This window comes from Fundulus heteroclitus, unplaced genomic scaffold, assembly GCF_011125445.2.
Source record: "Fundulus heteroclitus isolate FHET01 unplaced genomic scaffold, MU-UCD_Fhet_4.1 scaffold_848, whole genome shotgun sequence".
Lineage (NCBI taxonomy): Eukaryota > Metazoa > Chordata > Actinopteri > Cyprinodontiformes > Fundulidae > Fundulus > Fundulus heteroclitus.
The window spans coordinates 27712-43351 of record NW_023397305.1 but is presented as its reverse complement, the minus strand read 5'-3'; the positions used below and the strand labels follow the sequence as shown (position 1 = coordinate 43351).

Here is a 15640-nt window from a genome sequence, read left to right as displayed (position 1 = left end):
AATGCACTTTTAATGGCATATACTGAATGTTTATGCGGAGATTGTGATTTTTTTTAATTTTGAATCTTTATTATAGACTTGAGTTTTTCAAGCAGTAAAGAGAGAGGATACTTTTCTTCCAGAATCCTTCAGCTTGACAAGTCATTGATCAGCTTCTTTGAAACTGCTGACACCATCCGCCTGCAGTTTCTCTTGAAGCTAAAATATGCTCGTAAGCTTGATTTCCACTGTTTCCACTTCAACCTTATCTTGATGTCTCTCCCTTGTTCTGACACACAAACGTCTTTACTTCCTGTGGCCAAAAATGGAATAACAATCTCATCCCACATTATCATTTGCACATGTTTGCATTTTATTACGTCAAACCTTTTACATCAAAATCACCTAAATATGTAACGATTTGTTTAAATGAGACCATCACAATGAATAAATCTGCATTTTTAAAATAAGACAGAAGATGATTTGGCGCACGGTAAGATTGCTTAAAGTGTCAGATAATGCTATGAATGTTTCAATGCCTAAAAAGTGAGCTGAAAAATATAGTCTTACAAGTTTTTTGCTTGCTATGTGCGGGATTATATGAGGAAAACAACATTAATTCTGTATGTTTGACTTGAACAGTGATGTAAATACATTTTGAAGAGCCTCAGCACTTGCCTGTTTCATATTAGAGCAGACTGTACGACATAGGAAACATGCTAAATAATCTTCGGCCAATAAAGAAGTGGCTGTTTTCTGTTTTTTGCTCGAATGGAAGTTACCATAACTGCTGTGCTACACTTCTCCTTCTTCTCCAACTACATGGCGGCTTGTTCACACCGTCATTGTTCATTTGCGGTACAGGATGATACACATTAGGCAAGCTTTAAAGCACCCAGAAAGGTAGAATCTCCTTCCAGTGAAATGTTGGCCAGGGACCGTGGGATCAGAAGCTCCAAGGTGTCTCCCTTCTCCAGTTTTACAACACCTGCAGGATTCAGATGTCAACTTCAGACAGAATGTATATAAAATACCACACCTATGGTGCACTGCAAGAAGATATAAGCTCACCTCCCGTGTAGCAGGTGTTTGAAAGCATAATCAGGGTTCATGCTTTGGATGCAGCGGAAACAAATGCACATCTTGATCCTCGTTTCCCACAACCTGCGTCTTCCGCCGTATCACTACATGGCCCATTGCTAAAGGTGCTGTCCATGTAGTAGACCTGTGCAAACCAGAATGACTGGGTCACAGTCCATTACAAAAAAAGGTTTTGAGGTAGGAGGAAAGTTTAACGGTTTAATTGTCATGTATAAAAAAAACGAAATTTACCATCCCATTCTCTCTGTCTGACCTCTCCCCCAAGGTTAGTCACTAATACAGATTATGCTCACACAGAGCACCTCCTTTTTTTTTCAAACATCTTGAGTGGAGGAAAAGGAAAGCTGCATTATTTGTAAAAAGAGTGGCAGCAGCCCCCAGTGGACAAATGTTGGAATTACAACAGCCAAGCCCACCTGACTGTAGACAAAGTAGAAACCAGCTTCCCTGACTGCGATGCGGTCACCCTCTGCCTCCAGGGCTGAGCCTCTCTTCAGCCCAGCTTGCCAGGGGACCACTGTGTACACGCCTGAAGAAAGTTCTGGTCCAAGATGGAGCCTCTTATTAGAAAACAGGCAAAAAAAGCACCAACAGCTAACATACAAGCATATTTCTATAAAGTTTGATCTGGAGCATTTCTAGCATGTCTAGTTCTGGGGATGGAAAGTACGATTAACAAAGGAGGACAGTGCAAATAAAAGTAAAGTAAGACAAAAGTGTACCTTTCCCGAAGGGTTTTCTGCTATTGTTTGCCAAAGATGCAGCAGGACTGAGAACCTGGTATAAAATACAGAAGAACTGTGTCAGTTTTAATATCCCTTACAAATGAATTTAAAACGGGTCTATCTATTATCCTTGATTTGGGAACATATACTAAAGTAGATAAATGAATGTGAAATCAGGCATGCTCCGATAGCACAGGGGTAGTGAGCATGGTCAATGTACGGAGGCCTTAGTCCTTTACTGCATGTCTTCCAAATAAACATGAAATCAACATTATACTTATGGAAACAGAATTACAGTGCTACCGTAAAACCAACCCATCAGTATGCAGCTCATTCATTTCTTGTTGCCCATTATTATTTTTCTTTTTTCAGAAACTCGGATTATGGGAAAATATGGGAAAAAACTACTAACTACTGCCTCGAAAACAAGCCATTTTTCATCTTTATAATATTTGAGATATTTTTTTCAATCAACACACGCCAAATATTTGTTATGTATAATCCTGATATATTTTAAGGTGTAAAACTGTAACTGATGTAGATACTAACCCAACCCACCTGATCCTGGGTCTGGTTTAGCTTTTTTTTGTCATTCCTGTTTTAATGCACGTTTTTAGGATGTTAGAAGTTTGGGGGTCTTTAGCTATTGATTCAGTAGAACATTGGTGACCTATGTGCAATGTGGGCATCATGATCTGCTAACCCTTTCTATGATTGGATGAGGTTTACTACTTTGGGTGTGTTTCTGTTATTCCCAGTCACTTTCACTTTGCTATACTACCACCATGTAGTAGTAAGGATATTTGACATCTGGACCTTTTGCATAGTCTACACATTGATCATGGTATCATATTGGAATTCAATGAACTCCTTAGAGCAACCCGTTTCTTCATAAATGTTTGTCAAAGCTGTCTGCAAGGAAAAGGGCTTGATATTATTTTTTTATACCCGTAGCTATTAAAGTGATTGGAACTTCTAAATTCAACTGAATGGATGAGGAAAATACTTTTGGCGACATATTGTAGACTAACTTAACTTAAAAGAGCCACTGACCGCTCTGCACGAAGTCCAGAAAGCCTTCACGTTATTGAAAACAGTGAACACATTTTAAGAATAAGAACTTTCTGAGAAATGCCGTGCCCAGTAGAAGTCCTGTCTGTCGAAAATATTTCTTAATACTGAAACCAAAAGTTTATTTCCCTTTTTCCCGCAAAATTACCAAGGGTACTGTTTTTAATACTGTCTGATTAAATTTCCCATAATTTCTAAAATACTAAAATAGCACAATCTTTTCAAAGGCTGTGGAGTGTTTGTCCAGTCCACCTCTCATGTCAAATTAATGTAGAAATATTATTAGTTAAATACAGTCTATGGTCATACACTGATAATTCTCTGACATGGTTTGACTTTCCTCTACTTTTGTTTTGACATATGCTAAAACAAACGTGCACACTCCAAAACCTGATAGGGGATCTAGGCTCATTCTACCCTCATGTCTAAATGGATAAATCCAGACGTTTTTATTGAAATTACGAAAATGACATCCATTTTTCTTTTGTATGCAAGTTTGGGAGGCAATAAGATAAAGCAACCAAACAGCTTTTTTAGTGATAAAAATAAGTATATTTTGTTGACTACTATTAAAACCAAATTCACAACATCAACATTAACTGCAAGTATATCTAACAGATTGATTGGTCATTCTGTGTTGACATATCTATTGTTCATGTGCGTAATAGATATTTGGAACAACTGCTTCTTGTCTTACAGATCTAAAAGCAGACTGTTAACGCCTTTAAAATAATTTTGAAAAAATACAAACGGACCTTGACAACACTGGAAATTAACCTTAAGAAATCATCCATCTATCCATCTATTTTCTTAACACGTCAATCCCTTGTGGGGTAGCGAGGGTTGCTGGTGCCTATCTCCAGCTGTCAATGGGCGAGAGGCGGAGTACACCCTGGACAGGTCGCCAGTCTATCGCAGGGCAACACAGAGACAGACAGGACAAACAACCATTCTCATACACGCTCACACCTAAGGAGAATTTAGAGAGGCCAATTAACCTAACAGTCATGTTTTTGGACTGTGGGAGGAAGCCGGATTAGAAATCATTCAAATAAAACAATAAATAATAAAGTTTCTGCAATGGTTTGCACATGTCACAGAACTTCAAACGCTATCTCGGCCTTACCTTCCATTTCTGCTTCCTGTATTGTTCTTCTTTTTCTTATTTGATTGAAATCACGTTGAGACCCTTGGATATTTTCCCTTCCATGGATGTTTTCAGTCTGCACACACATGATACTGTCCTTAGAAATGCTGTGAAATACAACAAAACTGCAATCGGCTGCTAGCTGAAACCGCTAATGACCGTTACTTACCTGACCTCTGTGGCTGACCTTTTGCCCCTCTTCTGTCCTGCGGCTGATGTCTGATTTGAGCCCCTCTACTTCAGCTCTCAGATCCACTAACTGGTACAAGGAGAGAGCCGACAGACAGGAGGAGGCGACAGCAGCAAGTGTGAGCAGGAAAATTGGCCAAGAAAGCCTTCCTTCACGCGGATCCTGTCTGGTTCCTGGCTTTACATCGGCTAAAACTGCCATCGTGGGGAACATCGACACCCCAGAAAGCTCACACTGGCAGCATGACCGGTCCCACGAGTCACTCCGGAGCGTTTTCTCTGCTGACAGACACGGGTGGAGAACGGTGGATGTTTTCTTCTCCAATCAAGTTTTCTCAGGAGCCTTAAGCTACACTGAGATTTGTTTCCTTTAATCCTGACTTCCTTAACTCTTGTTTTCTTTCAGTTGCTGGATCTTGTTTAGTCTGAGAGACTACGCAGTACAAAAAAAAAAAAAAAAGCAGCTTCCCCTCTGTTGTTCCGCTGAAAAAAACACCCCAGTTTCCTGCTTGACCAGCAGCGTGCAAATTCTCTTTTAACTTTTTTCTCTGGATTGTTACTAAACTCGCTTTTGCTCCCTAACCAAACAACTAACTCATGCCAGCAAATAGTAAGGGTGATTGATATAATTAGAGCAGATCTGTCAATTGTATAAAATTATCTAAAGCGAATTAACACTGTGGAAAACATTAACGATGACTAAAATCGTCACAGACTGAAATGAGGAAGTGCAAAACTTGCTTCATCTTCAAACAGCAACATAACACTGCAAAACAAACTTTAATTCCGAGAATAAAAATGTGAAGTAGAGACAAGTCACCTTGACTATGAATGGCGTTTCTTCAAAGTTAATTTAATATCAGTTTCTGAGAACGAAACTGATATTAACTACATTTTTCAATGAATTGAAATGACTTATCTTTCATAAACACAAGCTCTGAATACTTAAAAACAATTTTTTATGCAACATAATTCACTTCTGCCTATTTACAAAGTCCCAACTCATTGCAAAATTCCTTTTTAATTCTTCTTCTTCTTTATTCTTGAGTCCTGAGAAGGACACTATGTAATAAAGCACACAGGCTGCTCAAAAAAGACAAAGTCAAACTCAAAGTACGTTAAGAAAATGTGAAACAATCTTATTCTGCAAGATTTAACAATCAAGTCAAAGTACACTTTGTATGAAAGTAATGTTTAGGATTGCACAATGAAAACAGGAATAAGGAAAATCTGTTTTTTTTCTCCCCGGCAAGAATGATTCACAGCTGACCACATTCTGCCAAATCCCACTGGAGAGTCACGGATGACTTGTTTAAAAATATTTTTTGAAGGTCTTTCAAAGACCTTCAGTGAGTTACATTTTTAAATTAATTACAGCTGTTGAGTTAACCTGAGGAAATGCTTTTATTCAGGGTAAAAGAGTAAAAAGGGTTGAATAGCAATGCTCATGAAATCTTAAAATTTTTATTTGTTAAAATTTCCTCCACTTCCCAACTTTTTTGTTCTGTCACACAGAATCACAATGAAATACATTGAAGTCTGTGGTAGCAATGTGATAAACTGTGAAAAGGTTCAAGAGGCCAAGACCAGAAATATTACCATCAAACTTTCACGTTGGTCATAACACCATGATCAAAAAGGCCCCTATAGTTTGGGAGTGCTTTAAAAACTGTTACAGACTATATAATGAGGAAGTTATTGGTGAATGCTATGCATAAATACGCTATAGCGCCCGGGGCAAAAGGTCATCTGTAAGAAATGACAGCAGACATATGTTCTGGGGTTAGATGAGTTCAAGTTTCGTTTTTTTTTTTCCGGAAGAACCAGAAATGTGGGTCATTTCAGTTGAGGGTGAAAAACTGATCGTAAATGAAGGTCAGACCGATTTAACAGTTTACTTCAGGGTGTAGTTAGCACTGGAGAGAGAGGTATGCGTTTTCTAATACTCAGTTTGTGGCTTTTACTTAAAAGTGATGTCCTTGATTATTTCATCAAAATATAAGAAATGCAGAAATCATTTTGCACGGCATTAATGTTTCTTTCACATGCACAGGGTTTGACTGCTCCATCTGCAGTCCCGGTGACTGTTTTGCATCTGGATCCCTGTCAGCGGCAATAAGTGACACAAATCTATCTCCCAAAACAGTCCCATGTATTTCAAAAGCATATATGAAAGGCATTGTGAGGGAACCCAACATGTCTCCATTTGGTAACCACACTTCTCTACCAATTAGTTTGATGGAGATCAGAGGAACTACATCCATCAGGCGAGAGTCAGGTTACTAGTTACTCCGATACCCCCAAAAGATTGCAATACAGCCAATTGCATTCAGAACTTTCCTAGTCAGTAGAGCACACTATTATGTAACTTATCTCAGTACAAATGCAGCTGCTTCGTTAAGGCTTCATTGGTTTGTTAGAGAACATTAGTGAACCACGCCTCCACCCCCCCTTCAAAAAAAAACTAATTAATCTGAAACAATTTCCAAAGCTCTCCTATCTCACATACAAAAATTAAGCGCATGGCACAACTTTCAACCTACCAAGACTTGGCCATCAGCTTAAACTGACAGGTCAGGCAACAAGAATATTATTCAGAGAAGCATCAAAGAGTCCCATAACTCAGTTGCAGGAATCAACAACTAGGGTGGAAGAAAATTGTCAACAAGACCAATACTAAAGTTGTTTATGACATTAAACTGTCCTTTATGGAAAGGTGGCAAAAAAAAGTTGTAAGAATTCATATTTGACATTTGCCACAACCCATGTAGAGAACACAGCAAACATGTAAAAGGTACTCTGGTCAGTTTAGACTAAAATTTGACCTTATGGCCGGCATGCAAAATGCTTTTTGTGACAGAACACATTGTAGAAAGGATAAATAGTAGTCCTGCTGTGGGGATGAACCTCAACGTTATTTATACTGTTGAATTTTTTTATGCATTTTATTGGGGGTTTCTGTGATAGACCAACATAAAGTAACACATAACTCTCACCCAACAGTGACACATGGTGGTGGCTGCATCATGGTGTGGGAAAGCTATTTTCAGCTGGGACAGGAAAGCTGCTCAGAGCTGTAGGAAAGTATTTCATAAAAGAGAACGTCTTAGACATAAATGCATTTCTAACATGGAAGGAATAACCACACATGAATCAAAAGATGATTTTACTGTATCAATTTATTGCGTGTTACAATACAGAAAATAGAAAGTGAAAATGTGTGCTTACAAAAGAAGTTAAAAGAAATAGAAAAGATGCATGGCTCTGAAATGGAAAGTCAGTCCAAGCGACGGCTTTTCTCCAACGCTAAAAACCAGCTCATTCACATGTCTCATCAATGGTTCTTTAAAGTGGTTTAAAGTCAAGGTGCGTGTAAACAAACTATTTCAACACTGTGCACGTTCATTCAGGAAGCTTGCCAAGACTCAATGTAAACACATGCCAGCTTGCAAAATCAACTCTTAAAATCTCAAATCATGTCAACATTTTCCAACAGCAATCATCTGATAGCTTCACAGCCAGGCGAACATAGAAAAATACCCCCCCAAAGTGGCTTTGCACACCTATAAAAGAAATGAAAAGACATTCATGTATTGTTTGTTAAGAAAGCTATATCTGGCTACGACATAAACTCAGCCTTATACTCATGAAAGTAGCTTTAAAGCAGAAGATGACACAACAAATGAGAGAAAGACATGTTCCTGCATGTTTTCATGAAGGAAAACATGTAACAATCAGCAGAAACATTTGAAACAAAGCTGATGGGAAATGAGTGTATGTTCACGGAGCTAAAGACTGCGCAAAATCAGTATGCCGATTTGATATAATACAAAAATGCCTAAAACCGTTTAGTGCAACCAGTGGTAAGAAGTCATTGAATTGGGAGGAAGGAATGCCATTACACAATCCATTACAATGCATTTTATTTTAAGACCGCCACCTGACATTCATAGTGGCCTGCAGATCATTTTCAAGTTGGATTTGCATCAAAAGACGCAAGTTTAGCTGTTGTCACTCTTTTTTTTTCTCCCCACTTTTTTTACCCACTATGGCCGAGCACTATTTAAAGTATTTAAATGGCTTTCCAACCACTGCAGTACAGTGTCCTGCATTCAGAAAGCAACAGTGGATAATAGCATTTTAATCTTCAGGTTTTAGCCCCATCCTGTGGAAGACACGAAGGAAAGGTTAATTAGCTCATTAAAAGTCCTCCCCAAGAGAGAGAAGCCATTTTGCCACAGCAGCGGGGGGGGATCCTTCAATTAACAATTAAAATGCAAAGGATAATAGATCATAAATAATCACAACATTAGACTAAAAACGCTCACACTTTATTTCCAGTGCTGAATGGGGCTGACCCCCCATGAACACACTTTATTACAAGAAAAACACTGCAGCATATACTTGGTATGGTTTAAGGGGAAAGAACGTGGTTGATTACTGGAAACCCCCAGCTGAACTGGCCAGTCTGTTTAAAAGAAAAATAAACGTAGCGAAACAGAAATTAAAACGAAAATATAGTTCTTAGGATTCTTCTGCTAAAATCTAGCCTGTTGCAGTTGGTCAATGATCTGCAGCAGACTGGAACACTAACAGGGTGTTTCATTATTCTTCAACGTGGATGACATGTCATTGTTTCACCACGAGGTGTAAATAAAAATATCTGGTTATTTTGTAACTAATCATCTCCAAAAGATTGACTTAAGTGACCTAATCCCCAAACGGGCCAAGAGGATTACCGTAGAAACCAAATCTGCTTCAAACCACAGAAAGCAAAGCAACGCGTTACCTGCTGCGTATCGACTAAAACTCATTTTTACAACTCCTCCGTGGGCTAGTTGTACGGGCGCATCTCAGCACATCTGAATATTTTCAAAAGAAAAAACAATTTCTTTCCATAATTGAATCCAAAATGTGAAACAAAGTGATTAATTTTAAGCATTCACTTCTGAGGACTATGGCTCACAGCTTTTAAAAACTCCAAATGAATCTTCTCAGAAAACAATTGTTTCACTCAAGACCAATAAAAGGCAACCATTAATACAGGAGTTGTATGCTATGACATATGGGGACTTCTGACTGCTGTCCAGCAGTCTTTAACACTGTCCAGAAGGATGCTAGCACGCAAAGCGTCTTTCCTAAAGATATTGTCTCACAGAGGGCAGTATCCAGTCATATACACTGAAAGTTGAGAGGAAGGAAGAACTTTGGAGGTGATTCACAAAGTTTGGACTGCTGTTTGAGGCAGAGCCTGAAGACGCATCGAGGACAGGGCCTACAAGTGTTGCGTTGGTTGTGTTCGTCCACTCCTGAACAAGATGCCAGAATCATCTTACCCGGGTTAAGATGAAAACAGATTGGCCTGGCTTTCAGTGGTACAACCATCTGGAAAATAACATTCCTGAATCTGGATGAAGAGTGGGGAGGTACAGAATTCAACTTACTAGAGGTTCAGAGTGAGGTTTTCAGTCTGTGATGATTTATGGAAACATGTCATCTACTGGTGGTTGGTCGAGCACAGATGTTTAATTGGAAATTACTTCTTACTTCCTCATGCTAAAAAGCTTCACATAGCTACTGATTTAATTTTCCAGCAGGACTTGACACCTGTCTAGATTTGTCTAAAGTAGCTCATTTATCGACGATGGCATGACTGTGGTTGTCAGGCTAGTGAATGACCCAAACCACACAGATATTCAACAAATTATTATACAAAAAATGATGAGACACCAGGACCAACAATGCAGAAGGGCTGAAGGCTGCTATTAAAGCAACCTGGGCTTTGTAACACCTCAGCAGAGCCACTAGATCATCACCTTCATGCCATGCTGCACTAATTCATGCAAAAGAAGGCCCAACTAAGTACTGAGAGCATACATACTACAGTACATGGACACTTTCAGTGATCTGTTGTTTCCCCCATTTTATTAGTCTTTTGTAAAGTTCTCATTTTCTGAGAAAACAACTTTAAAGTTTAAATTAGCTGTAAGCCATACACAACTAAATTAGGAGAAATAAAAACAACTCAAATAAAAGTACTGTTATATAATAGATATACATGATTTTGACTTTTGAGAGCCAAATTAAACTTTTTATGGCATTCTAAGTCATTTAGATGCGTCTGTATTTTGACAGGACTTGAGAAAACAGCAGCTCCTCATCTCAAATCAAGAAGCAGTTTGACAGGAAATGGGCTCGCTTTACATTACTCGGCACTTCTTCTATGCCAGCTAATGATAGATATGTAGCCGCTTCTCTTTATTTTAATGTGGCAGGCCAAATCTGAAGATGCGCATAAATATTCATCAGGAGTGTGTGGTGACATGCCAAGCTGCTGCACACACAAGAACAACAAGGGAGGGTACATCCTCATACTCCTCATGTCAGCCCACACAAAGAAAGTTTTAGGTAAATCCGAACAGAAAGTGCAGTTGATTAACAAATATATTTACATCATACCTCCACACGGCACCCTAATTTACAAAATTAGACACATTTGTGTTTTTGTCATTTGTGTTTTGATACTACCACCGGTGGGTTGTTAATGGTCAATATTCTGTTAAAACACGATCAGCTGATTCGTAGAAATGTCAACACACCGGCACTGGAAAAACTCTTCTGTGGTTTCAGCACATCATGTGACGTTAGCAACTATGCTGCTCCGGCTTCAATCATAGAAAAGTCAGAGACGCATGCTGTCATATCTGAAACAGAACAGAAAAAAAAATAAATCCCAGGGAGATCTTACCATCGCCTCCACCCTTGAAATAGTGAAAATATTTTAGCATATCAAATTTACAGAAAAGTAGAAAGAGTGAAATAAAATCAAAAACACAAATGCATTAAAAAAAATGTACATTCATTCCCAAAAAAAAAAAAAAAAATCTATTAAGTTCGGTGAATTAGCTCTTTTGATCCAGTCCGGACTGTTTTATCAGATAATGGTGACGCTGGCTGAGGGCTGAGCACTTTCCTCGTGGGCGTGGCTCTTCAGCAGGTCTTTCATGAACTGCTCCAAAGCAGCGAAGTAGCCCTGACACTGCCACGTGTCGTTGTGCGTGCCCTCCGGGAAGATTGCCAGCCGCTTAGTCCGTGCAGGGGACAGCTCGTACAGCTGCTTCATCATCACCGGCGGGATGAGCTGGTCCGACAGACCCGACACAAACAGCGAAGGCATGCGGCACAGCGCCACCTGTCGATAGGACAGAAACTGATTCTTATAGCACCAGAGGGGCAGCAGGCGCATTGGCAAGAAGGAGAAGAGTGTTGAAGCCATGTGAGGGATGCTGAGGAAGGTGTTTTCAACGATGATGGCCGCGACACGATGGGGGTTGACTGATGCCAGACGCACAGCCACAGCGCCTCCTAATGAGCGACCGAAGAGTACCACTTTTGTTTTGTCCAGGTCCGGGCGGGTCATGACATAGTCCAGCGTCGCTTCGGCATCCAGGTACAGCCCGTCTTCACATGGCTCTCCCTCGCTTTTTCCATAGCCGCGGTAATCAACAAGCACCACGTTTGCTTTTAGATTGACCAGCATTAGAAGGGCGTTTGGCACCCTGTGACCAATATTACCTGCGTTACCGTGGAAATAAAGGATCGTGGGAGGAGCACAGGATGTGGGGCTGCTCTGATTGTTGGAGGTGACGCCAGAAGACGAATCCCCTCCTGTGTAACGAAGGAGGATGAGGTTCAGCTTCACACCGTCCTTGGTGCGAATGTAAACATTCTCATGGGGGATTCCTGTTGGCATCGGAACGTACAGGCGAGAGGAGGAAGGCTGGTCGGGAAAGTAGAGAAGCACATCCTGAAACTTGTAGAGGATGCCTGCTACAGAGGCGAGGATGAGAGCAAGGAGGAAAAAGCCTCCGTAGAGGTGGAAGGTGAGGATGAGAGCCAGGAGGGAAACTCGGCAGGCCCCCCAGGACCAGGACACCAGAGTCAGGGTGCATCGCTCCATCGCCCCCCACAGCCTCCAGGGCTTCTCCATGGCTGCACAAGAGCTGGGTCACAAAATACACAATCTGCAAAAAGACAAAGTCCAGGAGAGAATCAGGGAAGGGGAATAATATTAAATAAACCTGTTAAGACAGAAAAGAATACTAAATGTATGTTGTAAAAAAATATTTGCATATAAAGTAGCAGGCATCTTTATTATTTGGGACTAAAGCCTATTTGAAAGTAAAACTGCTATTTATGTGAGGAGGTTATTTATTAAAAATATTTACAACAGAAAAACAAAAGAAAACAGATTTTAATCTGCAAATCTAGTAAAGCAATAAGATATTTGTTTAATAATTAGGGTTGCACAATGTATTGAATTACAGACATTATTGGGTCATTATGAAGAAACATTATCCTTTAAAAAAAAAGTGATGAAAATGCAGGTTAAACAGCATTACTGTTGTCGTCACAATTCAACGTATTCAGGTATGGAGCAGCCCTAAATACTATGCATGAGAAACAAGAGTCAAAATCCTGATCTCTACAAAGAAAGGTGGATGCACAACAAAATTAAACTTAAGCACATATGGAAAGATTCAGACAGCTGGAGCGGAGTCAAGGATTAAGCTGTATTAAAACTCATGGGGCACATATTGTGTGATGCCTTCACAGACACACCGCTGTTGGGTTTCAGGGTTGGTGCCATCAATCAATATTTATGTTTAAATACACGCCGGAAAAATATTAAATACGTATTAAAACATTTCCACAGCACAAACTACATCCTCATCTGTCACAAGCAGAGTCTGTCTTTTGGATATTTTTTCATAAATATATAAACAGACATTGAAAAAAGATTCCCAAAAACGAGGCACGGCGATAAAATAACCCCATTATCCAGAGACAAAGGAGCAATACGAGAAGAGAAACTGTCTAAACCGCACCCGCACGGCACAATCGGTAAAGGCTTGCTGTCAGTCTGGGGAAACATAAAGCCTTACTGCAGCTAGACGTCCTCCCTGGTACCTAACGTCAAAACGGCAACGGAAGTAATCGCTAAGTCGTGTTTCAGGTCTTTCACAAGGAGCTGCCGAATGAGTAAGGACGGTGGTGTCATCAAATATCACCTCAACCCCATCGGCAATGTTACCTTACATGCAAACGAGTGCCAAAGATGCTAACAACTTGGCTATCTATTGCTACCCCTGGCTGTTAGCATGGCTAGATGTAGCTTTTGAAGTTAGCCACCTAGCTGTCACCAAAGGGTGGACTAAGTAGCCAGCTACTCACCCTTCTCTCATTTTTGCGCCTCGGCTGAATGAATTGTTTACAAAACAGTGGCGCAGAGGGGGCGCAGTGGCTGTCATTTAGCTCTGCATCGGTTAACGAGTTTATAATTAATGCAGAGAGACAACTGAATGACACCTACAACCAGTAGGGATAGCTACAGAGGTTAGCATCAATGGCGCAACCCATATCCAGTTCCGTGTACGGAATTGCGTCAGGGAAAAGAGTTCCGGGGGATGCGTGCTAGATTTACATGTAGACGAACACATTTAGCGAAAGCATTTCGCCCGTAACGCAACACTGAAAGGTGGATCTTAGAAAAAAAAATCTGAAGATTTTAAAAATTTGCGACCTAAACTCTATGTGCAATTTCTCTGTGCCGTTCGACTTTTACCCACCAGATGTCACTCTTCTTATACATTTCGAATATCACACGCATAGATCATGACTATCATTCAAAATTATGACACACACACGTGTGTGTCATAATAACACACACACAGACACTGTTGTAATTAATAAACTGCAAGTGTTCTGATTGGGTCCCATCGTTTGCATTCTACATATTCTTTACACAGATGTTTATTTTCCAACATAGCCATAGTTACATAGTGTCTATAAACCAGGAACGTATAATTAGGATCTCCATTTACTATTTGATCATTTCTGCATAGTTGCTTTGATGCACATGACATAATTGCATATTTCTCAATCTTTAGTCGCATTGTTACTTTTTTTTATTATTGTCCACAGCCACTTTATTTCCTTTTGTATATTGCTTTAGTGCTGAAAGAATATAATTTCCCAACAGATGGACAAATTAAAAAAAGATTTCTATATAAACATTCTATTCTATTCTAAAGAATACAATGTGTGTGTGTGTGTAAAGACAATATGACAAAAACTAAGAGATCTCCCTTTTCTTCGGCAGCTCATTGGATATGTTGTGTTCAACATCTTGCTAATATCACTCAGTGTGACCTTGCTGTGTAGACAAACAGATTTCATATGGATCAGCACAGCTGTTGACTGATCAGCTGTCCATGAGGTTTGCTGATTCAATTCTACGCTGACATAGTCGACGTTGGAACCAGGAGGTAGAGCATACAGTACAAGTGCCATCTACCAAAAGTACAACAAACATAGAATGTAGGTATATTAAAGCCTTGAAGTTTGAACATCTCAGAGAGGAACTGCCATACTTTTCGGACAATAAGTCGCTCTGTAATATAAGTTGCTTCAATCAAAAAATGCATTATAAAGAGAAAAAAAAAAAAAACATATATAAGTCGCACCGGACTATACACATTTATTTAGAAATTTATTTCACACAATCCAAGACTAAATACTGACATTTAATCTGGTAAGCACACTTATTCAATTACACAGCTGCATTCACAACTGGCTGGATAATGCGGAACATACCTGGGAGGTTCTTCTTCTTGTCTTTTTATGGTGGTTGGCAAAGAATTTAAGGTGCATTACCGCCACCCTCTAGATTGGAGTATTGATCAGACGTTCCATATTCTATTCTTCCTAACAAACCTGCTTTTCTTAAAATAAATAAATAAATACTGCTAAGAACTACATCCCTAGGTGATCTTTGAAGTAATACCCTTATTTCTAACTTACTTTTAATCTTATATAGATTTCTAATTACAAAGAAGGTTGAATGGAGTAAATTAGCATAACAAGCCAGCGACTCCAACCGGGAAGGTTCTGGCCACTGAATTTCAGCGTTACGACCCATTATGCTGAAAGTTGTTAAAATTACACTGAAATTAGACCGAGGACGTAACGGTGTTACATGCTAAGCTAGCCTTATCACGTGGATGTTTCAGAGCAGCATAAAGCTCATGTACATCATCAAAATTTTATAAATTTTATAAATTTCTCATTTTTAAAAGCTATTTAAATGGCTTAATTTGTTTTAAAGTATGCAAATGAAGGAATCAGGACAAGAGCTGGAGCTAGAGGGAACTGTAGGATTAAAAGATGTCGGACATCTATGGGTCAGTCCGCCTTCTCAGTGAAAGCATCACATTTATGGAACTCTTTGCCTCTGGAGCTTAAGTCACAGACTGATGTTCAACTTTTCTCCGCAAGATTAAAAAAATGGCTCAAAGACAATCAAAAGTGTGAGCACTAAACTGGCTTGTATTGTATTGTTTGTTTTAACTTCTCTTGTTTTTCATGC

General features: G+C 39.6%; 1 protein-coding gene and 1 pseudogene across 2 annotated transcripts; both read right to left on the bottom strand.

Annotated features, from left to right (window-relative positions):
- Nucleotides 1-824: 824 nt before the first annotated feature.
- LOC118562265 lies at nt 825-4668 on the bottom strand (annotated as a pseudogene).
- A 2705-nt stretch (nt 4669-7373) lies between these two features.
- On the bottom strand, nt 7374-13645 carry LOC118556028 (protein ABHD13). 2 transcript variants are annotated; one of them, XM_036134534.1, is made up of 2 exons: nt 13447-13645; nt 7374-12236 (listed from the first exon to the last, which is right to left on the bottom strand). In XM_036134534.1, exon 2 carries the CDS (start codon nt 12200-12202, stop codon nt 11147-11149), a length of 1056 nt encoding a protein of 351 aa, XP_035990427.1. In that variant the 5' UTR covers nt 12203-12236; nt 13447-13645; the 3' UTR covers nt 7374-11146. The 2 variants fall into 2 exon arrangements, with proteins under 2 accessions (XP_035990427.1, XP_035990428.1); XM_036134535.1 differs by lacking the exon at nt 13447-13645 and adding an exon at nt 13158-13435.
- Between the last annotated feature and the right edge of the window lie 1995 nt (nt 13646-15640).